At 35.2% G+C, this 27,402-nt stretch overlaps 1 protein-coding gene across 3 annotated transcripts in view; it reads left to right on the top strand.

Annotated features, from left to right (window-relative positions):
• Positions 1 to 27,402, top strand: part of LOC149552253 (AMP-dependent synthetase and ligase family protein) — a 329,479-nt gene that overhangs the window by 283,633 nt on the left and 18,444 nt on the right. For all 3 annotated transcript variants that reach the window (XR_016352887.1, XM_089787778.1, XM_089787779.1), the window contains one exon: positions 8,326 to 8,385. Coding sequence is in view for 2 of the 3 variants with exons in the window: in XM_089787778.1 (XP_089643904.1) it covers positions 8,326 to 8,385 (60 nt within the window). In the remaining variant the exon portion in view is untranslated. The remainder of the gene's footprint in view (positions 1 to 8,325; positions 8,386 to 27,402) is intronic.

The raw sequence follows: 27,402 nt of genomic DNA, 5'->3' as shown, positions 1-27,402 counted from the left end.
AGGTAGGTGATATGGTATATTTGATGTTGCAGCCTTACTGTCAGTCCACTCTCAAGAAGAGTGGTGCCAAAAAACTTAAGCCACATTATTATGGGCCTTTTAGGGTGATCAAAAAAGTTGGAGAGGTGGCCTATGAGTTGGATTTGTCGACAAAGAATAGAGTCCATAATATTTTTCATGTGTCACATCTCAAAAAGGCATTAGGACACCAAATTGTTCCTTCTACAGTGCTTCCACCCTTGGATGATGAAGGGAAATTGGTTTTAGTACCAAAGGCTATCATTGAGTTTAGGGAGAGGAATTTGAGGAGACATACTATCAAGGGTACTTGGTGAAGTGGAAGGACCTGCCAGTAGAGGATGCCATTTGGGAGAGTGAAGAAATTTTGCAGCATCCAAAGTTGAGATTGCTTGGGGACAAGCAATTTCAAGAGGGGCGGACTGTAATGTCCCCATCTTTTTAGCATCTCAATGGAGTTCTTAGCCTTTACATTCTCCGAAGGCTAAGTGGAGAAATAAGGAGAAATTGATTAAATTAATTTCTTATAAAGTTATTAAATAAATTAAAATTAAAAGATGACTTTATATTTAATTAATTTAATTTTCTAGAAGTACAACTGATTATTGTATTGGAAAGGGGGAAGCTTCTAGAGAGTGCATTTTCTAGAAATACAACTAATTATTGTATTGGAAAGGGGAAGCTTCTAGAGAGTGCAATTAAATAATAGTTTATTTCCTTCTAGAAGGGTGAAGGAAAAGAATAAATAGAGGCAAGAGCTTAATTGTTAAGCATCTGATTATTGTGAATTGCATCTGATATGAACTTGAGAGAAGAAACTAAGGGTTTCTGATTTCAGTTAACCATTGGAGAGCGTCAATTCTTCAATGTTGCAACCATTTGAGGTGGTGAAATATCCACTGAATTTGGCATTCAGGAGAGCTTCATTCTGGAGTTCTATTTGTGCTTAAATTGGAGAATACATTTGTTGTTGGCTGCTACAGTATGCGTGAATAGTGCCACACTACGGTATTTATGCTTGATTCTGATTGCAACTTTCATCTCCATCCTTGGGCATCACTATTATTAGGTTACTCTTGCAACTATTAGTAGTTAGCATTGTAATTTTATGCATATAATTTTGCTGTTGCAAGTGATAATTCAAAATCAGAATTTGGCATTGTTGTAGTCATTATTGTAAGCCCATTTGTCTTGGCAAACTCATAGCAACAGTGTACATGGGAATGAATTCAATAAAGGAGATATATGTTGCATACCATTTGTTTGACGAAATGTCCATCTAATAGCATATATGATCAACATAATAGTTTTATGCCAATTGTTTGTTAAAATATCAGCTGGCTGTAGGTATGCATTTCATATCTAGTTTCCATGTATATGCATTAAAAAAATACCAAAAAGAACTGCACTTGCATATTAGTTCGTTGTAAGAGGCATTGTAATATCATTTGCAAACATTCTAAATTTCTTAGCATCACTCAAACTATATCAAACAAACTAAAACACAAAAAAATCAGAAAAGAGAAAGGCAGCATACAAGTGTTTGACAATATTCCTTGAGCTAAAATCAATCAGTTTGGGCAAGGGTTATTACATATCTCTTATGATGCAATAGAAAATCACCCTTGTTTGCAGCACTCAATTCAGTAACTCAAAATAATATACTCTATTAGTAAATGAACACATGGATTGTAATAATTAAGCAAATATAGTTTTTAACAACTTTGCTACATACAATTACTACATATATTCATAACTCATTTAAAAAAGATGCAGCTTCCATTCTCTGTACAACCTCACACATATTGACTTCCTCTGGGTCCTCCCTATCCTCAGATCGCACCCCCCTCGGTTGATGCATCTGTTCTTTATATTACATTGCCCTTGTCGTGTTGATTTGAGACGCCTTCACAAGAAAATTGAAAAGATCTTTCTTTTCTAAAATAGACTCCCATTTCCTTTGCTTCATCATCTTTTCCTTTGTCAGAATGACTTATCGATGTCTTGTAAGTATTTCAAACTTCCTCATCAAACCTAGTTTCCTTTTATTGCAGCCATCTATCCAATTTGATTCCCTTTCATTTTCCTTTCAATTTGCTAAAGTTTATCGCATTAAACCGCCATTTCATGACAATAACCCAGTCGCTCCTTTCCACCAATTCATCCTTTTCATAGCTAGGCCCTACACTCCGTCTCTTGGTAGATACAATTCTCAATGCCTTGATCTTCTGCATTTGTTCTCCCATTCGACTGCTCAAGTCAATCAAGTACAAATATTCCAACTCTTCATAGCATTTTTTTGGGTGAGGAAGAAAGTTGTCGGTTAATATTTTCTTTTATGATTCATCACTGACAAATTGCTTTCTCCTTTTCCTCAGGTACAAGAAATTTAGAATGTCTTTCTACATGAAGATTCTCAAGGCCAATAGTTTATATGCCTACATCTCTTCGCATTTACAAAATAAGAGTGACTAAAGTCCTTATCATTCATTCACACGAATCTATTGATAGTCACACATACCTATGACGCAAATATTTTGCGGTGTATAGAGTATGCTATTCAGTTCACTAAGCACCTTGTCAATATTTTGAGTAAGCATTTTTTTTACACCAATGTTTTGGATCCCACCCATGCCCATCGTGAGGATGCTAGATAGTAGTAGGAGCAACATTGATGCAGAAAAAGATGCTTACACAATCAAATCCTATTTCTCTCTAATATCCTGATGATGGATTATAGGGGTGTGATATAAAACATTTATGCAAAATAGGATTGACACGATCAAATCCAGAAGCAGCGTTCTAATAACTTATGGATTGTGGAAATCTACTCACTTTTGATAGTTTTAGCTTCCAACCCACAACCCCCTAGCATTAGCCTCTACAGTCTCTAGTCAAAGATTACCAATTACGCAAAGCTCAAATTTTCTCAATGAACTTCTGCTCAATACGTAACATGTTTTACAACATCTAGATATTTTAACGACTAAACTGCATCAAATACAAAAAAGATACCACAAATACTTGGGACACTTGAGATGAAGCACAACAAATGCTTGGTAATCATAATCTCTCCGAAATTAGGGCAGCCTCAAGATTCATGAGACAACACTTCTCTTAAAATTGAATGGAGAAATGCCAACTAAGACAAACCAAAATTGAAAAAACTGTAATATCCTACTCGATTTTTTTTCCCAAATTTTCTCACAAACAAACTTAAGAAATATAATAGATAGCTCATACAATAAAATCAACAAAGTAACCAGCAGTATACTCATATTAATATCTTCTGAAATGTTATTCCGTTATAAACCAAAATACAATAATTTCATAATACCAAAATCCAACCTTAAATACAATAACACAATCAAATAGGAAATACAAGAAAGAACCTATAAGTTCAGTGTGAACTCCTTGAATCCACAACAGTGATGAATCGAGTTTGCATCCAATCCACCAGAAATGGCCTGAGGGTTTCCGTCCTTAGGTCTGAATACAAAGTTGTAAATTCTCCTAATGTTTCTCCAAGAGAAACTCGAAATTCCAATACCAAAAATAATAGTCCAAGCACGCCCAAAATGAAGTAGCTTCCTATTTTTATGCTCAAAACCATTACCCTTCAACTTTCTTCTCTTGTCCTTTCATCTTTTCCTTCTTTTTCACCTTTGACCCACTCTATGATATTAGATTGACCCATTTTATAAGTTTGCATTAAGCTCCCATAAGGCAAATTTAATATTTTATGAAATGGACTTTAGAATACCTAATGTTCCAAAAAGGGAATATTACATCCTCCCTCCTTGAGATCACTTGCCCTCAAACAATCAATACCAAGATCCCATATCATTCTTCAAGCTGCTTTACAACTATTACAAGTAACTATGAAATAAGAATGCAACTCATCTACCAATAAGATCCTTGGGTCCCATGTCAACCTAGTAAATATTGCCGCACGTGCCTGCTATGTTACTCTGATCACAACTATGTCAAATCTGAAAAGTGAAGTAGCTCATCATAGGACATGTAATGCAAAATGACAATCTTGTTAACTCTCGGATCCCAAATCAACTTGTAAGCACAATCTTGGGTGTAGAAATAGGTGTCTATCAACTTATTATCATCCTGAATCAACCAACTGAACAAGCAAATCACACCACCAAAATAAAAAAAATCTGTAAAATGTATGAAGTCCAACCCATAAGACCACCACAAGATGCTGCTATAATTTGAATCAGTAATAGGAATGATACCCATGTTTCTCCAAGAGAAACTCAAAATTCCATAACCAGAAATAATAAATTTTCTTCTTCTTATGCTCAAAACGATGACCCTTCAACTGCCTTCTCTTGTCCTTTCTTCTATTCCTTATTTGTCACCTTTAACCCAATTCATAATATTACATTGACCAATTTTATAAGTTTGCATTAAGCTCTCATAAGCCAAATTTAATATTTTATGAAATTGACTTTAGATTTCCTAATGTTCCAAAAAGGGGACATTACAAAAATAAAACAATATTGTTTTGGTTGATGTCAATCACTAGTTCGCCTAGGATGCTCCAGCATTAGGAATAAATTTTGTGAATAGAACTCACAAAATGGAGTTAGGTAGTTGAACAACCCATTCAAGCTATAAACAACCTATATTGAACACCATTTTTTATGTAGAAAAAGATAGCCCCTCCCTCTACCTCTTCCAACACTTAGTAGATATATTTACCATCCTCCTCCACCAAGTGTTCACCACTTTCCTCTTTACCCATATGGATTCACTTCAACCACAGACCGTCCTTCTTCACCAAAGACACTCTACTTTCCTCTCCTCCTTCATGGGATCTTTCCTACTACAAATCAACCACCTTTCATCAAATCCAAAATCCTCTACTGGTTTGACATGCAAACATGCTACCTTCAAATGCCAATCTGCAACATTTGGAAAATCCAACAGCAGTATCTCCATGGCATTCTTCAGCCTCTATTGTTACAATGTCTTCTTCATCACTGATTACTGCATCTGCAACTTCCTTAGGTAGCTCAACTACATCTTCACTCAACGTGAACAACTCTTCAATTTTCATGTTCTCCTCTCCAAGCAACACACCATCCTCTTCTAGTCCTTGATCAAATACCTGACCCTCCTGAACCTCTTCCTTTTGAACTTCTCTCTCCTCTGCTACTTCAATGATTGAGGTGTTTTCTTCTCTATCGCATTCTTTGTCTTCATCTACCAATAGACGATCCATCATGACCATGTTCATCTTTTCTCTTTATCTCTCACCTCACTTCTTTCCTCATTTTCACTTTGGGGGCTTCCCTCACTTCTTTCATGTTCTAGCTACAATCGTCCTTCCTCAATGGTCATCTCCACATTCCAGCACTCTATTCTCAATAGCACTCCCAAAAAAATTAACACAGGCCACCTCATTACCTACCTCGTCTTCTTTATCAGATTCATCTTTTCATCTGCTGCAATCTTTCACTTGCCTTCACTTTTCCTTGCAGCTTCAATCTCTCAATCGCTCAAGACTTCACACGCTTGCAATGATCCTTTTGGACTCTCCGCAACCACTTCTCACCTTCATGTGTAAACTACCTCACAGTCAGCAATTTGTTTATGCAACTCCACTCTTCACCCTTAGGTATTGGTGTGGACTGCCTCACATTCAACGATCTATCCACACATTGAATACCATCGGATGCGAGATAAATCGCCCTTTTTTGCAACACAATTTAATAGCTCAAAATAATAGACGCTACTATCAAATGAACATATGGACTGAAACAATGAAGCAAATATACAATTCAATATCTCTGCAACACACAGTTAATACATATATTCATAACTCATTTAAAAAAATGCAGCTCTCATTCTCTATTCTCTATGTAGTATCACGTGCACTGACTATCTATGGGGTCTCCCTACTCTTAGATCGCAATCCCCCTTGGGTCAATGCCTCTATTATTTATATTGCATTGCCCCTGCCATCTTGGTTTGAGATGCCTTCATGAGGAAACTGAAAAGACTTCTTGGTTTTAAAAGAAACTTCTCCCACTGCTTTGTCGTCTTTGTCTTTGCTAGACAATGACTTGTCAATGTCTTGTCATTTTTCCAAAATTCTTTATCAATCCTACTTTCCTTTCATTGCAACCATCTGTCCAAGTTGGTTCCCTTTCTCTGTCCTTTCAATTTTGCTAATGTTTATTACATTAAATTGTCTTTTCATGGAAATAACCCAATTTCTCATTACCGCTAATTTCTCCTCTTCTTGGACGAGCTTCACACTCCCTCTGTCAGCCAATACGATTCTCATTCTCTTGTTTTTATTAAGAAATAAAATTTAATAACTCGGTGCCTTGACCTTTCACATTCATTCTCCCATTCAGCTGCTTGGGTATGAATATTGTGAGTCTTCAGATCATTGTTTCTGCAAGGAAAGAAGCGGCTCATTTAATATTTTCTTTTATGATTGATCGCAAACCAACTGCTTTCTCTTTTTCATTAGGTTCGGTAAATTTAGTGTGTCTTCCTACATGAGGATTATGATGACCAATAGTTTCCATGTCTGTGTCTCCCATTTATACAGCAAGAGTGACTGAACTCCTTATCATCCAAAACATCTTCACATGAATCTATTGATAGTCGTGCAGAACTTGAACTTGCTTTTTTCTGGTGTATATAGAGTATGCTATTCATATCATTAAATACCTTGTAAATCTTTTCAGCTTTCAACCTACAACCCCATAGCTTTAGCCTCCTCTGCAATGTCTGGGAAAAGATTGCCAACTTTGCAGAGCTCAAACATGCTCAATGAATTTATACTAGCACATCTCAGACCTGTTTTACAACATTTAGATTTTTTAAACACTGAACTGAGTCACTTGCTGCAAAGATCTCTCAAATACTTGAGACACTTTAGATGAAGCATCTTCAGATGCTTTCTGATCATATTTTCTCCAAAATTAGGGAAGACTTAGCATTCATGAGATAACAGTTCTTGTGAAACGGAATGGAGAAATGCTGACACAAACCAAAACATGAAAAAGCAAACCATTATTTTTTTGGTTGATGCTGATCGACAATCCCCCAGGATGCTCCTGCATCATCTTAACACTTGATTGCCTCAAGAAAGGACTTTCTAAGAAACCCTATGATATTAGGAGGGATTTATTTACATTGTATACTTAGATTCCATTTCACATTGAAGTCTTGGATCAAGAAGTTATGGAACCCAATATTTCAAATCAGGCAAGTCAAGCTAGGAGTCAGGACACTAGAATCTGTTTTCGTTGCCTTCAGCACAATGATCTCAATTCATTTAATCTGTGCTACAGTACATGTTATTTTATGAGACTTGTTCAACAATTTTCTTATGGTGCATGTTCAACAACATTTTTATGGTGCAATGTCTGAAACCCCTCTAAACATGCTTCAGCTGCTTGGACAAAATTAAGATACGCCCAAAAATGGGGACCAATATTGTTTATCAAATATGCAACCAATGTGAACCAGACATTATCTATGAAATCAGGATGACCTCTATCTAGAGATCAAATCCAATAATGATGTAACATTGGAGGCCAAAGACAAAATCAATTATATCAAACAATTTTTCATCTGTTCCAGATGGAGTCTCGGGATTTTAATCATTTGGAAACTTATTTACTTGAACCTTATTTGTTCAGAAAATTTTATGCTTGTATATTAGCAATGATCTATCTAGAGGCTTCTAAGATTTTTTGAAATGACGTCATCTTCTTGTGGAGGATCCAGTATTAACCACTCTACGTCTTTCCTATAATGCTTGAGGTTAGCTTACAATATGTGACTACAGTAGTGACTAAGCAAAAGAACAAATCTTAATATATTCTCTTAAAATCAATTTCCTGCAGTTGTGCACTGGTAGTTAAATATGTCTACAAGATTCACTTATCTAAATTCTCTGCAATTAAACCACCCATTTTACGTTTTTGTTTTATCTCTTTCTTATTTATCTATTTCAGCAATGCCCTTTCCTTTTAAGTACTTCTATTTCCTTTTTAAGAATCATAATATCAAAATACCACTTCAATTCAATTCCTTGGCTTCTACAGTACCAGCAATATGGCTTTAGTAAATTGAATAGATCATTAAGGATTCTAGGGTATTTACTTATTGTCATCCAGAACTACAGAGTGGCAGTGCCATTTTCTGTTTTAATTGATAACTTTATTTGCAAATGCTCTATTCAATTTATCATCAAACTTGTAGAAAAATGATAATTTGGTACTTCTAGATACACATTAAAGCATATATGTTCTGTGTGTACAGGCCAGCACTGGGGGTCCTATATTTTCTGGACCAAGCATCTCTCCAGCCATGCCCTCACAAGTATGTATTAATTTTTCTCCATTAAATAAATAAAATTATATAAAGGAAAAACATATTTATTGACAGTAAAAACAAGAGAGCACATATTATAAAAGGAAACAGGTTAGAAATAAAATAAAATTGATGTTGGAGCAGTAGGAAGTGACAATATGAGCTGATTGCAAAGATTGGAAAAAAAGGCTTGCTCTTCCATAACACCCATCTTGCTATACTTTTCAAAAAGAAAATCCAATTTAATATTTACTTTTATAAAATCTCGTCTTATCTGATCTTGACTTGTTCAAGAGTAAGTCTGATCTTATCTAGACTTTGTAAATAGCAAACCTGTTTATTAGTGTTGATCTTATCCTTACCAATGCCAAATCAAATCAAATATTTTTACTATCTTTGGTTGATGCTACTGATTAAACTGTAATATGATGAACATCTTTTGTACAGTTGATTTATCTGCTGACCAAACAAGGTTTTGGTGTATACAAAATACTCTTTGCAAAAAAAACATTCCTGTCACAGATTTTCATAAACAGTTGTAAGGACAGAATTAAAATCATATTTATGTCAATGGTCACATGATAAACCATATACAGAGTCTAGCTTTAACAAAAGAATAAGCAATGATCAAATGTGAGCACGTGAGAAAGTACATATTGTTTTTAGATGTAAATCACCTGTTTGATCATGACTGATGTATTGGCTAGAGCAGAGCATTTTCAATGATAATATCAATGTGATGAGCTCCACTGGCTCAATCTCTAAACATTCTGTCAGTTGACCTTTTTTCAAAAATTTTGCACGTTTGAATTTTTCAAGTGTTTTAAAGTCTAAAACTTTTAATCAGTTTTGCAAATAACAGGCAAATGTATGCAAACAAATTGCAGCAACCCTACTCTCTTCACAGTTCTCACGAACAAATGCAAACCGACTCAAAAGGCAAGCATAACATGATGAATTGATTTCGTGAGGCACCTTTATATAATCTCTCTCACTTGGTTCCATTGTGGCTTTTTCTTTTCAGATAAAAGATATTTCCTTTTTACTTATGGTGTTGACCTTGATTTATAATATTTAATATGCCCCGCTTTAAAACAAGTCATTGAATGCGTCATGATCAAATGACATCAATTGGCTCATTCACTTTATTATCTTATTATTGGCCTTTATAACATACTATTAATATAGTATGACTTTATTAACAATAAAATAATCATAGGCATATGATAGACATCCATGTGCCCTACCAAAAGTAGGAGCTTTGCAAAACTTAGTATAAATAGTAAGTCCTTGAATAACTACTCCATTCAATACCACAAATCTATTTAGGCGCTCTATTAAAGATAGAAATCTTGACTTTCCTGAAATAGAAACTCACTATAAATAAAAAGTGTGCCAAATTGATCCAAACAAAGAGCAATCTTGAACACTCGTCCTCTAAAATGGAAATCAACCTCCTGTTTTGTGAATTGAGACTCCCTAACCATATTGCTTAGCATATGAGGGTCATTGATAGGCTAATCCAAACCAAAAACCATGGTGAGCTAAGATGGGGACATTACAATTCACCCTACTTGAAATTTCTTGTCCCCAAGCAATCTCTCATCTCAAACCTCATTGTACTCAACTTGAAGAGAAATCCCAACTCTACCAAGATCCCCCAGATAAGACTGTGCAATGTCCTTGTCATCATCAACCAACTCCTATAACAACGTCATCATCAATACAACCAATAGAATTTACCCAGCTGAAACCATCACAACATTTTTTTGTCGCAAGAACATTAACATCACATGTGAGCAACTTTACAGGCTAGCATGATTTGCCCCCATTACTATGCATGATAAGCTATCTTAGAAACCATCTTGCTCGTGTGTTCCTAAAATGTGCTTCTAGTAAACATCATGTACACATCGATCAAATGTAAACTATATGCACTTCACACCATGTTCACCACTGAAAATTCCTTTGCAAGGTCTATCTAGAACCCTAATGCATTGGTAGGATTGCAAACATTGTAATGTGTGGAAGGCAAACTCGGCCTGAAGGCAATCTTGGCCCGAAGGGGATCTCTGTCCGGAGCCATTCTCAACCCGAAGGGGATCTTTGTACGGATGCTTTGAAGGCAATCTCGAGTCCGAGGGGGATCTCGACCCGAAGGCAATGACTTCCCGAAGGGGATCTCTGTACGGATGCTCTGAAGGCAATCTTGGCCCGAAGGCAATTGCTCTGATACCACTGTAATGTTCCCTAGTTCGCACTTACACCAAATTTCACAAGAGAGTACATGTACGGTGAAGAGGGAATCAACCCAAGGCATATGGAAGTGAGGTCGTGACCGTAGGACAAAGAAGAGATGGGAATTTCGTACCCCCTGGGACAAATAGTCCATATGGTTAGTGCAGACAGGTGTATGGTATGGAGGTGCAGTATGATTGTATGGCCTTGAGGGTGTACAATGGTGACTAGGCCAATGGCGTACAGTGAGAGGGGTGTTTGTACAATACAATAGAAAGTCGTACGGTAGGCGAGTGAGGGATGGAGAGTACGGCAGAAAAGAGTGGAGTTGAAGTGTACAAAGGTGGATGAAGAGTATCCATTCAGGGCAAGAAGAAGAGGGGGGAGGGGGCAGTTGTATGGTGATGAGAGAGAGGGTACACCGTGTGGAAGTCTTACCAGGTGTCTTAACAGGCCCGTACTCAGGATCTTAGGGGTAGTGATGGTGGAGGAAGTGCACAGACTGAGAAACTTCAATAGTGTCGAACCCAAGAGAAATAATAATTTAGATACCAATAATACTTGCTACATAAATGTGCTCGAAACACGATAATTTGCAATGTATGCCAAGAATATAAATTATATTTGCAAATAAAGATGGTGCTCCGATTTGCCAAATCCGAGCAAAGTGATATAGAGAATGGAATAGGGTGAGGGTTGAAGCCCACAAAAACCGAAATAACAAGTAGGGAAGATCTTCCACTTCCGAAATGGCGAATAACAGAGTATTCCAATAGGAATTTGCATGTCATGAGCCCTAATATTAATAGATAATGACTATAGAATATACACTAATATGATAATTTAAGTTCAAATGAAAGGACTTTTTATAATATACATATTGAATCTCACAATATATTTTCTCAATTCATTATTTATTCTTTAATAACAATCATACATGAATAATATTACTTATAATTGTAAATGATCAAGCAATAAAGGACATACTTGTTATTAAATCATTCATAGTCAACTCTATCTACAGAAGAACCAGTGACCATACAATATAATAATAATGATATTATATTATTATTATAATAGAACGAAAGCTACAAGGGTTACGTCCCTTCATTACAAACCATATAAATATATCTACGCAAGTAAAAAGGGGGACTATCGGCCATTATCGACATGGAACCCCGTGCATAGATGGGAATAAACTAGACTAACTTTTGTCCTATGTGGATGCCACAGGGGAAAATAGGAATAAAAATGGACACATCAAATAATAAGGGACAACCAAAGAAAAAGCTCGATCTGCAAGGAGTGTCAAATACAATGCCATGTAAGTAAAGTTTGTACTGCCATCATAGGACATGAACATCTTATCGAACATCATAGCATCGAATAAGAAAAACATTAATTGGAATGCAAAACAAGTAAACCACCAATAAACACAGAAAGTTATAAGTTCAAAACATAAAAATTACCACCAATCAAGCAATAGACAATAAGGAGTGAAAAAAGTTTACTTATCAGTCGATGTGACCTATCATAGTCACGTGCTGGAGTCTGCAAGTACAAATCAATCCATTGTATCTTTGTTGGTAATAAGATTTATTTCATACTCCTAGGCATAGAAGGTGAGTCGATGAATAAATCAAGGTATGTAACTTACTCTTGTTTGTTATATTATATATATTTAGAAATTGATATTATAAGATATATCAAAAAGTAATTATCCAATTGATATTATAATTTATGTAAATCAATATGGGTCATTCAAGATAGTAATTTGTAGTATTGTTATGAAATATGATTATAAGTATAGAATTGAGTATAAACATATATTGATAATATAATATCTATCTAATGTGATTATAATTTGTTCTTTTACAAAGAGTCTAATATAATAACTAATATTATTAGTAAATGATAGATAAGCCTATAATAACCTTAGTATTTGTTATGTGCTATATGGAAATATGGATGTTATCTAGAATTACTAATGAAGTTCAGTAAAGATACTTACAAGTTGTCTCGCATATGATTAATTATATCAAGATTTGACTTTCAGAGTCTCATATTCTTTTTATAATTATTCTAAGATGACCAAGCAGAAGGGATCATCACATCGCAATTAAATAAAATAATCCAAATCGCATACCAACTACTACCTACATGTCGTGCTTAAATACCCTTCAGAGGAACTACCAAGGATTTACAACGATAGCCGACGACAATACCTAGGGAAACAATTAAATAAAAATGGGTTCGAGATATACTAAATCAATCGGAACCACAAATACAAATATTAACTTGGGCCCCATATTTATTAATTAAAGTAACTAATTAAAGGTCCTTTTATTATATTATTTAAATTCTGAAACCAATTAATTCATTAATTTAATTTAATTATTACATTAAAATTTGGGGACATGACAAATCCTCGTTGTCCAAAGATTGCTTGCCCTTAAGCAATTTTTCATCAGAAGAAAAAGCCAACAACTCCAGGGTCCCAAATCAAATGCCCAAGTGAGATGGTGAAATGGCATCAATTCTCTGTAGCATCACATTGCCATCAAACTTTTGTTGCACCTCTCTAATATAAATATTGGCATGTCTTGAGTCGTCAGGATTCCAAAGATGCCAATCATAAAATACATCAATGTCATTATGTTCATCAATCTATTCTGGAACTCATAACTTAGGCAGACTCTATTGCTCTCGCGTGAAAGTCCCTCACACAGAAAGCTTGCAGTTATACATATCTTGAGCACGGTTGGAGGATAGACTCCATCATCAATCAACTGTAGCAATTATTCCTGCAAACAACCTTCGCCTCATTCTCTAGGTTCATGATTCCATTTATGTGACTACGGATTATTATCCATGTTATCCTGAATATTATCATCCTTGCTCTCATCCCACATACTGAGAGCATTATGGGGGTTCACTTCAACATTGATTTTATTGTCAGCACCAGGATCCCAAACCAAGCACGCAGGTGAGATGCGTGAATTGTCATCAAACCTCCCTTGTACCACATTATTGTGAGGCATCTGTTATGCCCCTTTGATATAAACATTGTCGTGCCCTTCAACAAGATCCCGTTGACGCAAATCGAGGAGTCTTTCACATTATTATGTTCAAAAATCTCTTTGGGTGTGGTCATACACATAGATGTCGATACTAGCACAAACTTAGCCACTGACACAATCACAACAACCACTATTATATTCCTGATGGACGAAACCTTGACGAAGAGAGTCTTGATGGTGAGAATGTCAGCAAAGGGGAGCTCAGTCATGAGTACCTCAGTGACAGGAACCTTGGCAAAAGGTGTCACAACAACGAGAGCCTTAGCGAAGAATACCTCAATGAAGGGAACCTCGATGAGAGTAACTCAGCGAAGGGAACCCCAACCATGAGTACCTCGACGAAGGGAGCCTTGGCAAAGAAAGCCTCGATGGAGAGTACCTCAGTGACAAACAAAATTTTAGCTACGGATAAAACCACAACGGCACATAGAATGATGGATAGAGCCTCGATAGCAAGCAATGTCTCAATGGCAATAGACAACTATTGCGATGGATGCAGCCACAATGACAGACACACAATGATGACGGAGACAGCCATGATGACATTGACAAGCACAACTATAGCGAGGGACACAAACTCGCCAACAACCATAGACTTGGTGTCGGTGATGGACACGATGGTGATGGGCATGATGACAGACTTGGCAACAGACACAGTGGCGGTAACGACAATAGACACAATGAAAAGACGAACATGGTGATGGTGACAACAACAGATACAATGACGGTGACAAAAACAGACACAACTACAATGATAGACATGGCAACGGTGATGGCAACAAACACAACTATGGTGACGAATACAACCACAATGATGGACATGACCACGACGATGGACATAGCTTCGATGACAAATGCACAACCTTAGCAACAAACACGACCTCAATGACGGACACAGCCTTGATGTCAGATTTAGCCTCGGCAACAAACACAGCTTCTATGATGGACACAACCTCAGCAACTGATAGAACCTCCATGACAGATAGTGCCTTAGTGACGGGCACAACTTCGATGATGGGCACAACTTGATCCGTCCATGTCTTCACAAGATCCATACAAGTAACATCTTCATTTTTTAGGTGTTCTCCCCATGTTGGTATAGTAGAAAGATTTAGCAAATCCTCCTGGAGCCTATAATCATGCCTTCATTCTCCTTACACAATGCATCACCCTTATCGTTGTCATCCATTTTCTCCCACTTGTGCAAATGAGATATTAGTTTCTCTTCACAATGCTTGAAAACGTTAGTGACCAGTCTATATGTTTCTATAGAGGGGACACATTCTAGATTACGAACAACACATAACATAGATGCAAAGGGTTGGGATATTTAATCCATCTCTTCAATACACGAAATTGTAAGACTCTCCATAGCAAGTGAATCTTAGTATCATGATCTTCCTTGATGGTGACCAAGAAGTGATGAAACATATCATGGACAAAATTTTGCAATTCGAGATCTAAGAGGAGGTTACTTACTTTAACATTTTCACAATTCTCCAATATTGTAGATCTCCTAACAAAAGGGTCACTACTGAAGTCATCAAGACTCTAAAAGCTGTCAACTATCAAATGCGATATCTCTATCATGGTGTTATCATCACACGGTGCTTTGGGAGCCAAAATTCTCAAGACCTCGGTGAGACATGTTGCAACTGCTAACCTTTTTTCCTTGTCATGGTGTCTCAAAAGCGTGGGTTGACTTTAGGCATCCTTAATTGGTGAGAGGATTCTCTGTATAAATCTTGAAGGTAATTGGTTCACCTTACACAAACATACTTCCAATATATCTGATGGAAGATCAACAACCTCACTAAGTTATTTGTCAATCTTTTGTAGTGCCTTCAACCACCACTCTCCATCGTTGTTCGGTGCCACAGTGTGATCCAAATATCAAAATCTCTCAATCATCCCAGCAAGCTAGCAAGATCACCAGCTCTGATACCATTTTAATGTCCCGAAGGCTAACTTGGCCTGAAGGCGATCTCAACCCGAAGGCAACCTCATCCTGAAGGGGATCTCTGACCGGAGGCGATCTCGACCCTTCACACTGTACGGATGCTCCAAAGGCAATCTTGGCCCGAAGGGGATCTCTGTACGAATGTTCTGAAGGAAATCTCGGCCCAAAGGCAATTGCTCTAATACCACTGTAATGTTCCCTAGTTTGCACTTACACCAAATTTCACAGGAGAGTACATGTATGTTGAAGAGGGAATCAACCCAAGGTATATGGAAGTGAGGTCATGACCGTAGGACAAAGAAGAGATGGGAAGTTTGTACCCCCCCAGGACAAATAGTCTATATGGTTAATGCAAACAAGTGTACAATACGGAGGTGTAGTATGACCGTACATCCTTGAGGGTGTATGGTGGTTAGCAGGCCAGTGGCATATGGTGAGAGGGGTGTCTGTACAATATGATAGCAAGCCGTATGGTAAGCAAGTGAGGGGATGGTTGTGTGCGGTGGAAAAGGGTGGAGTTGAAGCATACAGATGTGGATGAAGGGTATCTGTTCAAAGCAAGGAGAAGAGGAGGGGGCGGTTGTATTATGATGAGAGAGAGAGTACACCATGTGGAAGTCTTACTGGGTGTCTTAACAAGCCCGTACTCAAGATCTTGGGGGCAATGAAGGTGGAGGAAGTGCACAGAGTGAGAAATTTTAGTGGTCTCGAATCCAATGGAAATAATAATTAGATACCAGTAATACTTGCTACATAGACGTGCTCCAAACACCATAATTTGCAATGTGTGCCAAGAATGTAAATTATATTTGCAAATAAAGATGGTGCTTCGATTTGCCAGATCTGAGCAAAGTGATACGAAGAACGGAATAGGGTGAGGGTTGAAGCCCATCGAAACCAAGATAGCCAAGTAGGGAAGATCTTTCACTTCTGAAATGGCGAACAACAGAGAATTCCAATAGGAATTCGTAGTACAAATAAAATAATCCAAATTGCATACCAACTACTACCTACATGTCGTGCTTAAATACCCTTCAGAGGAACTACCGAGGGTTTACAAAGATAGCCGACAACAATACCTATGGAAACAATTAAATAAAAATGGGTCCAAGATATACTAAATCAATCGGAACCACAAATACCTAAGTTTCCATATTCGGTCTTCTAGCACCAAAATCACAAGTCAATTCGTTGCACATTCATATTCGGTTTGAAGTCAGCTCCAAATCGATATTTTACAAGGAATTTGGTGCAAATTTGGACAAAGGGACCCTAGTCAAATTTTTAATCATCTGCAACGAATTTGGACCAGTCAACATGCACCCAAAACAAATTTAGATCAATTTCAGTGAATTTCAAATGCATGTCGTGACGTTGTGGTTAAGACTACTTTGAGAATCTATAATCAATGCATTTCTTGGTTCAAAATGAGACGTCAAAGCTCAGAAAATTAACACGTGAATCTTGCAGAGTGAAGATGGAATCTTTCAAGTTTAAGTCTTTTGTCTTCTATTTGCAAAGTAGTCTGGAAAATGAGAGGACTGCTAAACTTTTCTTCTGTATCTTAACCCACTTACAAACAACAAACATAAGTATAGTTAATTAAAAAAAGGTTGAAAATTAGCATTTAGTTTTTCTTTCGTACTCTTTACTTTGTGAGTGAAGATTCAAGAAATGACGATGAAAAAAAATTAGAGTTGTGGAAGTTTTGTTAAGGCGACAATGAATACTTCCTATTGTCCAATTTGGAAAATAAGAGGAAAATTATTTTCAACAAAATTAGAGTTGTTATCTCACCTTTCTTATAATCTATGGACATTGGATAGTCTAGTTTTGTCATGTGTTATTAAAATTTGCGTCCATTTTATTTCATATCTTTTTCTAGACATTAGAGGAATAATGCATTAGTTTATTTTATGTTTAACAGATACAAATTTATTTAAGAATTTTAATCTTTATCAATTTTTATTATAAATAAAAAAAATTTAAAAAAAAATATCAAAAAATAAGAATTGTAAAAAGGTATGATTTAGTTTGTATTCTTATTTTTCTCTGTCCATCATATTTTTAAGTGTTTTAGCCTTTTAGGGTTCTCATTTAGTTAATATATGTGGTGGTGTATATTTCTAAGTTTCTTTAATATTAGCATAGTGGTGTATGAACTTATTTTCTGCAGCATATATTTACATATATATAATTTTTTTAGTAAAAAAATTTGGTTGCGGACGAACCTGAACCCAGCCCAAAAAAAATTGAGCAAATTTCAAACTCGAATGCCGAACCCACATCTGATTTGGCAACTTAGACAAATACAAATATTATTAACTTGGACCCAATATTTATTAATTAAAGTAACTAATTAAAGGTTCTTTTATTATATTATTTAAATTTTGGGACCAATTAATTAGTTAATTAAATTAAATTATTACATTAAAATTTGGGGACATGACAAACATCGTGAAGACTCGTCTCAGGTGAGTGTTCAACATCAATGTCAAAGAGAGGATTGTCATATGGCAATAGTTACTCCATCTCAAATAAGGGATTGTTCACAAAGTGAACCTTACCTCTATGCTGATTAGAACTGTATATCCTTGAACTATCAAAGAAATGATATGTGCCATTTTCCTCCTGTACCATATCATGTTCCTCTATCACCTTCCCTTCTCCCTAAATAGAGAAAGAGCGTAAACTCCCCTTTGTGATTCCCCTCAACTCATGCCTCCTTCCTTGATACTTAAATCTCATCTCCATTAATAGAAGGTTGAGGATGAACTCTTCAATATCCCAAAGCCACTACGTACCCAACACCCAAGTTGGCTACATAGAAATCAACTTGTAGCTTGTAGACATTAAATAAAAGAATGAGATTGCATATGCTTCTCGTACAGGAGAAGGTAAAACCATTTGCCACTCTGTCACAGAATTGAGTGAAGTCCTCTGTCCAAAGTCTACACCTACTAACAAATCCATCGTCAATTAAATCATGTAACCTCAGTATCAAGTATGGAAATGCACCATTGTTCATCCACTAGACCCCTGATTTTGAAAGTTGCATGTGGTATAGTGATAGATAATGCCAATGGATAGTTTGGCATCAAAACCAAACTCGAGAGAGGATTTCCAAGCCTCATAAACATAAAATCTAGTTGGCTAATGTGAATTTTCAGCTTCATCATCATACTAAACCCACATAGAAAGGCTATCTTTTCCCTTAGGCTTTAAAGGGAAGGTGTGTTCATAATCATGGGGTTCTTTGGTCCAATAACATACTTGTTTCTTTTGTAAATCTTCGTGAGTTGCCTCATCATATTTTTGTACTAATTTCTTTTTTGATCAACAACTTGTGGGTGATCCTCCTCTAAAGATATAGTGGTAAATTTGAGTTGAGATTGCCTCTTAGGAGCTGCAAGCTCCATGCTTCTAGCCTTTTTAATGGCCCCATGTGGGAAAGGCGGATTAAAATCCTTAAGCCAACCCCTCAAATGCTCTTGAAGACCCTCAGTAAATAGCACTACCAAACATCTCTTTGTCACATCTGGAACCATCACATCAAGCCTCTAAAACTTAATAATGAAAGAATCCAAATTGGCCACCTATATAAGATGAGCAAGATCTAAAGTGGTAGATTTAAGTTGAGATTGCCTCTTAGGAGCTGCAAGCTCCATGCTTCTATCCTTTTTAATGGCCCCATGTGGGAAAGGTGGATTAAAATCCTTAAGCCAACCCCTCAAATGCTCTTGATGACCCTCAGTAAATAGCATTACCAAACATCTCTTTGTCACATCTAGAACCATCACATCAAGCCTCTAAAACTCAATAATGAAAGAATCCAAATTGCCCACCTATATAAGATGAGCAAGATCTCAAATATATGACTCTAGATCTATTTTGTTCAAACGCTCAACCAATCCATTAGAGAACTCCTGATAAGAGGTAATAAGATTGTTGCAAGGTGACCATCCTATGATGCCACCACTTGTGTGTTGTGCCATCTAGATGCAATGTTGCAAACTTAATTGCATCGTATTAAGTTTATTAATTTAAGTTCTAGCAGTGACCTTCCCTTTGCCATTAAACATAAGAAGAGTGAGCTTACTACTAGTGGCATGTTTAAGGTCATCATTTTGGTTCCTTAATCTTCTTTCCTACCTAGGCCTATTGTGCTCTCTCCTCTTGGTCATGAACCTATCAAACGACAAATGATCTTTGGCTCTTTGTGGCAATGCAACTCACTCATCATACATGGCCAAAATATCGTGAGCAAAAGCTCCACCTTTCACTTCCTCTATACTCCCTATCTCAAATTTGCTCCTCAAGAACTTGGGATGTGTAGGCTTGTCATAGGTGCCTATGGAACTCCTCTTAGTCTAGGGGTCCTAACTGCACACTATTATGCTCTTCTTTGTCCTGGTTTTTCTTTATGGGAAAAAACATTTGTTTTATGGGTGTGGTAAGCTGAAATATCCCAATATGATATTTTGACCAGTTTTTTAACCACATGAATTTAAACATAAAATTTTCATGCAAAAGTAATTGCTGTTTATCAACATTTAATTTTAAATTAGGGATATATTTTTCCCTCAAAATAGCTAAACCATTACAGCCATGTTTTTTTCCCAAACAATCTTGAAATACCTCTATCAATTTCCCCCAACTATGAATTCCATTGCAAAACCATCTTCCAAAAACGAATTGGGTTTCCATCTAATCTGCTAAGAGAATCCAATGGTTTCTATCCTCAGGAAACTAGATCTGAAATAAGAAGCTCTCAAAGCTCTACAATAAGGAACGAAATAACTGAGCATAATGAGAATGAGCCTCTCAATGTTCTTTTAAAGCACAACCCTGTGGTGCTTATTTTTCCCTTATGCATGTGTCTTCATATTTCTTGTAATGTCCTTTGTCCATTCTTATGGAATATGGGACTAACTTTTTCAAAATTCAATTACAAGAGACTTTTTTTATTAATTCATATTTAAAAGAGTTTGGATGATTTTATGTTTCATAGATGAATAGCAGTAGAAATTAATTTGAAAACACACACATTATTAGGTTATTCTGAGAAGAAAAACATTGGTCATTTTGATACATCTATTGGGTTTATCTCTAATGAATGTCATAAGATAGATACAATGTTTGATATGCGACTCATGTTGTCCTCAAATTTGAGATTACAAAATTGAGGCAACCCTACACAATTTCCTTGTGAATTCATAAGTATAGCCTCTTTCTTTTAACGTATTGGTAAAGTGTCATTAAGGAAATTTGTTATCCCTGAATTGTACTCATGCATTTTTTTTAAAGGTTTTTGTCAATTTTAATTCCCAAATGTTTGTAAGAAACTTTTTTCCTCTTATTGCAAACACTTGATTTTTTATAAACTTTAATGTCTTTTGTTTGTTTTTCTTCTTCTTGTAAATAGTTTTTAGTCTTCTTTTTGCCTTATGATAATAGCCCTTGCAATCCCGCACATTTCGAGATAACTTAGGCCTCAAACGGAGTTGTTTACCTCAAATGTGAAGTAAAAGCTGGGGTTTTTCAAAGTGACAACACATCGTGATTAAAAAGCCTCAAAAAGTGGTCTTTTATTGGCAATTACACAAAATAAAATTATATTTAATATTTAAAGTGGATTTTGATATCTATTTTAAAATTTCAGCTCATTCTGAGTTGATTTGACCATAGTTTTTAATGTTTTAATGAAAATTGGCCTTTTCAAGTGACAACCTAGGTTGGAGATGTCCCAAACCAAGCAGCAAGAGTAAACACATGGAAGCATAACACAAAACAGATAGGAAATGAAAAAATTCAATTGATTGTATGTAGATCTAATGGAATTTGATTGCAATATGTCCGGCATAAGGCCTACCTGAATTGTACTCATGCATTTTTTTTGCAGGTTTTTGTCAATTTTAATCCCCAAATGTTTGTAAGAAACATTTTTTCTCTTATCGCAAACACTTGATTTTTTATTAACTTTAATGTCTTTTGTTTGTTTTTCTTCTTCTTGTAAATAGTTCTGAGTCTTCTTTTTGCCTTATGATAATAGCCCCTTGTAGTCCCGCACATTTCGAGATAACTTAGGCCTCAAACGGAGTTGTTCAGCTCAAGTGTGAAGGAAAAGGTGGGGTTTTTCAAAGTGACAACACATCGTGATTAAAAAGCCTCAAAAAGTGGTTTTTTATTGGCAATTACACAAAATAAAATTATATTTAATATTTAAAGTGGATTTTGATATCTATTTTAAAATTTCAGCTCATTCTGAGTTGATTTGACCATAGTTTTTAATGTTTTAATGAAAATTGGCCTTTTCAAGTGACAAGCTAGGTTGGAGATGTACCAAACCAAGCAGCAAGAGTAAACACATGGAACCATAACACAAAACAGATAGGAAATGAAAAAATTCAATTGATTGTATGTAGATCTAATGGAATTTGATTGCAATATGTCGGGCATAAGGCATACCTGAATTGTACTCTCATGCATTTTTTTTGAAGGTTTTTGTCAATTTTAATCCCCAAATGTTTGTAAGAAACTGTTTTTCTCTTATTGCAAACACTTGATTTTTTATTAACTTTAATGTCTTTCATTTTTTTTTCTTCTTCTTGTAAATAGTTTTGAGTCTTCTTTTTGCCTTATGATAATAGCCCTTGCAGTCCCGCACATTTCGAGATACCTTAGGCCTCAAATGGAGTTGTTTAGCTCAAGTGTGAAGGAAAAGGTGGGGTTTTTCAATGTGACAACACATCGTGATTAAAAAGCCTCAAAAAGTGGTCTTTTATTGGCAATTACACAAAATAAAATTATATTTAATATTTAAAGTGGATTTTGATATCTATTTTAAAATTTCAGCTCATTCTGAGTTGATTTGACTATAGTCTTTAATGTTTTAATGAAAATTGGCCTTTTCAAGTGACAAGCTAGGTTGGAGATGTCCCAAACCAAGCTGCAAGAGTAAACACATGGAAGCATAACACAAAAGGAAATGAAAAAATTCAATTGATTGTATGTAGATCTAATGGAATTTGATTGCAATATGTCGGGCATAAGGCCTACCTGAATTGTACTCTCATGCATTTTTTTTGAAGGTTTTTGTCAATTTTAATCCCCAAATGTTTGTAAGAAACTTTTTTTCTCTTATTGCAAACACTTGATTTTTTATTAACTTTAATGTCTTTTGTTTGTTTTTCTTCTTCTTGTAAATAGTTTTGAGTCTTCTTTTTGCCTTATGATAATAGCCCTTGCAGTGCCGCACATTTCGAGATAATTTAGGCCTCAAATGGAGTTGTTTAGCTCAAGTGTGAAGGAAAAGGTGGGGTTTTTCAAAGTGACAACACATTGTGATTAAAAAGTCTCAAAAAGTGGTCTTTTATTGGCAATTACGCAAAATAAAATTACATTTAATCTTTAAAGTGGATTTTGATATCTATTTTAAAATTTCAGCTCATTCTGAGTTGATTTGACCACAGTTTTTAATGTTTCAATGAAAATTGGCCTTTTCAAGTGACAAGCTAGGTTGGAGATGTCTGAAACCAAGCAGCAAGAGTAAACACATGGAAGCATAACACAAAACAGATAGGAAATGAAAAAATTCAATTGATTGTATGTAGATCTAATGGAATTTGATTGCAATATGTCCGGCATAAGGCCTACCTGAATTGTACTCTCATGCATTTTTTTTAAGGTTTTTGTCAATTTTAATCCCCAAATGTTTGTAAGAAACTTTTTTTCTCTTATTGCAAACACCTTATTTTTTATTGACTTTAATGTCTTTTGTTTGTTTTTCTTCTTCTTGTAAATAGTTTTGAGTCTTCTTTTTGCCTTATGATAATAGCCCTTGCAGTCCCGCACATTTCGAGATAACTTAGGCCTCAAACGGAGTTGTTTAGCTCAAGTGTGAAGGAAAAGGTGGGGTTTTTCAAAGTGACAACACATCGTGATTAAAAAGTCTCAAAAAGTGGTCTTTTATTGGCAATTACACAAAATAAAATTATATTTAATATTTAAAGTGGATTTTGATATCTATTTTAAAATTTCAGCTCATTTTGGGTTGATTTGACCATAGTTTTTAATATTTTAATGAAAATTCGCCTTTTCAAGTGAAAAGCTAGGTTGGAGATATCCCAAACCAAGCAGCAAGAGTAAACACATGGAAGCATAACACAAAACAGATAGGAAATGAAAAAATTCAATTGATTGTATGTAGATCTAATGGAATTTGATTGCAATATTTCAGGCATAAGGCCTACCTGAATTGTACTCTCATGCATTTTTTTTGAAGGTTTTTGTCAATTTTAATCCCCAAATGTTTGTAAGAAACTTTTTTTCTCTTATTGCAAACACTTAATTTTTTATTAACTTTAATGTCTTTTGTTTGTTTTTCTTCTTGTAAATAGTTTTGACTCTTCTTTTTGCCTTATGATAATAGCCCTTGCAGTCCTGCACATTTCGAGATAACTTAGGCCTCAAACGGAGTTGTTTAGCTCAAGTGTGAAGGAAAAGGTGTGGCTTTTCAAAGTGACAACACATCATGATTAAAAAGCCTCAAAAAGTGGTCTTTTATTGTCAATTACACAAAATAAAATTATATTTAATTTTTAAAGTGGATTTTGATATCTATTTTAAAATTTCAGCTCGTTCTGAGTTGATTTGACCATAGTCTTTAATGTTTTAATGAAAATCGGCCTTTTCAAGTGACAAGCTAGGTTGGAGATGTCCGAAACCAAGCAGCAAGAGTAAACACATGGAAGCATAACACAAAAGAGATAGGAAATGAAAAAATTCAATTGATTGTATGTCGATCTAATGGAATTTGATTGCAATTTGTCGGGCATAAGGCGTACCTGAATTGTACTCATGGATTTTTTTTGAAGGTTTTTGTCAATTTTAATCCCCAAATGTTTGTAAGAAACTTTTTTTCTCTTATTGCAAACACTTGATTTTTTATTAACTTTAATGTCTTTTGTTTGTTTTTCTTCTTCTTGTAAATAGTTTTGAGTCTTTTTTATGCCTTATGATAATAGCCCTTGCAATCCCGCACATTTCGAGATAACTTAGGCCTCAAACGGAGTTGTTTAGCTCAAGTGTGAAGGAAAAGGTGGGGTTTTTCAAAGTGACAACACATCGTGATTAAAAAGCCTCAAAAAGTGGTCTTTTATTGGCAATTACACAAAATAAATTTATATTTAATATTTAAAATGGATTTTGATATCTATTTTAAAATTTCAGCTCATTTTGAGTTGATTTGACCATAGTCTTTAATGTTTTAATGAAAATTGGCCTTTCCAAGTGACAAGCTAGGTTGGAGATGTCCCAAACCAAGCAGCAAGAGTAAACACATGGAAGCATAACACAAAACAGATAGGAAATGAAAAAATTCAATTGATTGTTTGTAGATCTAATGGAATTTGATTGCAATATGTCGGGCATAAGGTCTACCTAAATTGTACTCTCATGCATTTTTTTTGAAGGTTTTTGTCAATTTTAATCCCTAAATGTTTGTAAGAAACTTTTTTTTCTCTTATTGAAAACACTTGATTTTTTATTAACTTTAATGTCTTTCATTTGTTTTTCTTCTTCTTGTAAATAGTTTTGAGTCTTCTTTTTGCCTTATGATAATAGCCCTTGCAGTCTCGGACATTTCAAGATAACTTAGGCCTCAAACGGAGTTGTTTAGCTCAAGTGTGAAGGAAAAAGGTGGGGTTTTTCAAAGTGACAACACATCGTGATTAAAAAGCCTCAAAAAGTGGTATTTTATTGGCAATTACACAAAATAAAATTATATTTAATATTTAAAGTGGATTTTGATATCTATTTTAAAATTTCAGCTCATTCTAAGTTGATTTGACTATAGTCTTTAATGTTTTAATGAAAATTGGCCTTTTCAAGTGACAAGCTAGGTTGGAGATGTCCCAAACCAAGCAGCAAGAGTAAACACATGGAAGCATAACACAAAACAGATAGGAAATGAAAAAATTCAATTGATTGTATGTAGATCTAATGGAATTTGATTGCAATATGTCGGGCATAAGGCCTACCTGGATTGTACTCTCATGCATTTTTTTTGAAGGTTTTTGTCAATTTTAATCCCCAAATGTTTGTAAGAAATTTTTTTTCTCTTATTGCAAACACTTGATTTTTTATTAACTTTAATGTCTTTTGTTTGTTTTTCTTCTTCTTGTAAATAGTTTTGAGTCTTCTTTTTGCCTTATGATAATAGCCCTTGCAGTCCCGCACATTTCGAGATAACTTAGGCCTCAAACGGAGTTGTTTAGCTCAAGTGTGAAGGAAAAGGTGGGGTTTCTCAAAGTGACAACACATTGTGATTAAAAAGTCTCAAAAAGTGGTCTTTTATTGGCAATTACACAAAATAAAATTACATTTAATATTTAAAGTGGATTTTGATATCTATTTTAAAATTTCAGCTCATTTTGAGTTGATTTGACCATAGTTTTTATTGTTTTAATGAAAATTGGCCTTTTCAAGTGACAAGATAGGTTGGAGATGTCCCAAACCAGGCAGCAAGAGTAAACACATGGAAGCATAACACAAAACAGATAGGAAATGAAAAAATTCAATTGATTGTATGTAGATCTAATGGAATTTGATTGCAATATTTCAGGCATAAGGCCTACCTGAATTGTACTCTCATGCATTTTTTTTGAAGGTTTTTGTCAATTTTAATCCCCAAATGTTTGTAAGAAACTTTTTTTCTATTATTGCAAACACTTGATTTTTTATTAACTTTAATGTCTTTTGTTTGTTTTTCTTCTTCTTGTAAATAGTTTTGAGTGTTTTGTTTGCCTTATGATAATAGCCCTTGCAGACCCGCACATTTCGAGATAACTTAGGCCTCAAACGGAGTTGTTTAGCTCAAGTGTGAAGGAAAAGGTGGGGCTTTTCAAAGTGACAACACATCGTGATTAAAAAGCCTCAAAAAGTGGTCTTTTATTGTCAATTACACAAAATAAAATTATATTTAGTATTTAAAGTGGATTTTGATATCTATTTTAAAATTTCAGCTCATTCTGAGTTGATTTGACCATAGTCTTTAATGTTTTAATGAAAATCGGCCTTTTCAAGTGACAAGCTAGGTTGGAGATGTCCGAAACCAAGCAGCAAGAGTAAACACATGGAACCATAACACAAAACAGATAGGAAATGAAAAAATTCAATTGATTGTATGTAGATCTAATGGAATTTGATTGCAATATGTCGGGCATAAGGCGTACCTGAATTGTACTCTCATGCATTTTTTTTTGAAGGTTTTTGTCAATTTTAATCCCCAAATGTTTGTAAGAAACTTTTTTTCTCTTATTGTGAACACCTTATTTTTTATTAACTTTAATGTCTTTTGTTTGTTTTTCTTCTTCTTTTAAATAGTTTTGAGTCTTCTTTTTGCCTTATGATAATAGCCCTTGCAGTCCCGCACATTTCGAGATAACTTAGGCCTCAAACGGAGTTGTTTAGCTCAAGTGTGAAGGAAAAGGTGGGGTTTTTCAAAGTGACAACACATCGTGATTAAAAAGCCTCAAAAAGTGATCTTTTATTGGCAATTACACAAAATAAAGTTATATTTAATATTTAAAGTGGATTTTGATATCTATTTTAAAATTTCAGCTCATTTTGAGTTGATTTGACCATAGTCTTTAATGTTTTAATGAAAATTGGCCTTTTCAAGTGACAAGTTAGGTTGGAGATGTCCCAAACCAAGCAGCAAGAGTAAATGCACGGAAGCATAACACA

The sequence above is a fragment of the Cupressus sempervirens genome, chromosome 6, assembly GCF_028749045.1.
Source record: "Cupressus sempervirens isolate cs-2001-9-10 chromosome 6, ASM2874904v1, whole genome shotgun sequence".
In the NCBI taxonomy this organism is placed as follows: Eukaryota; Viridiplantae; Streptophyta; class Pinopsida; order Cupressales; family Cupressaceae; genus Cupressus; species Cupressus sempervirens.
The sequence above is the reverse complement of the archived record's forward strand: the minus strand, read 5'-3'. Positions and strand labels throughout refer to the sequence as shown.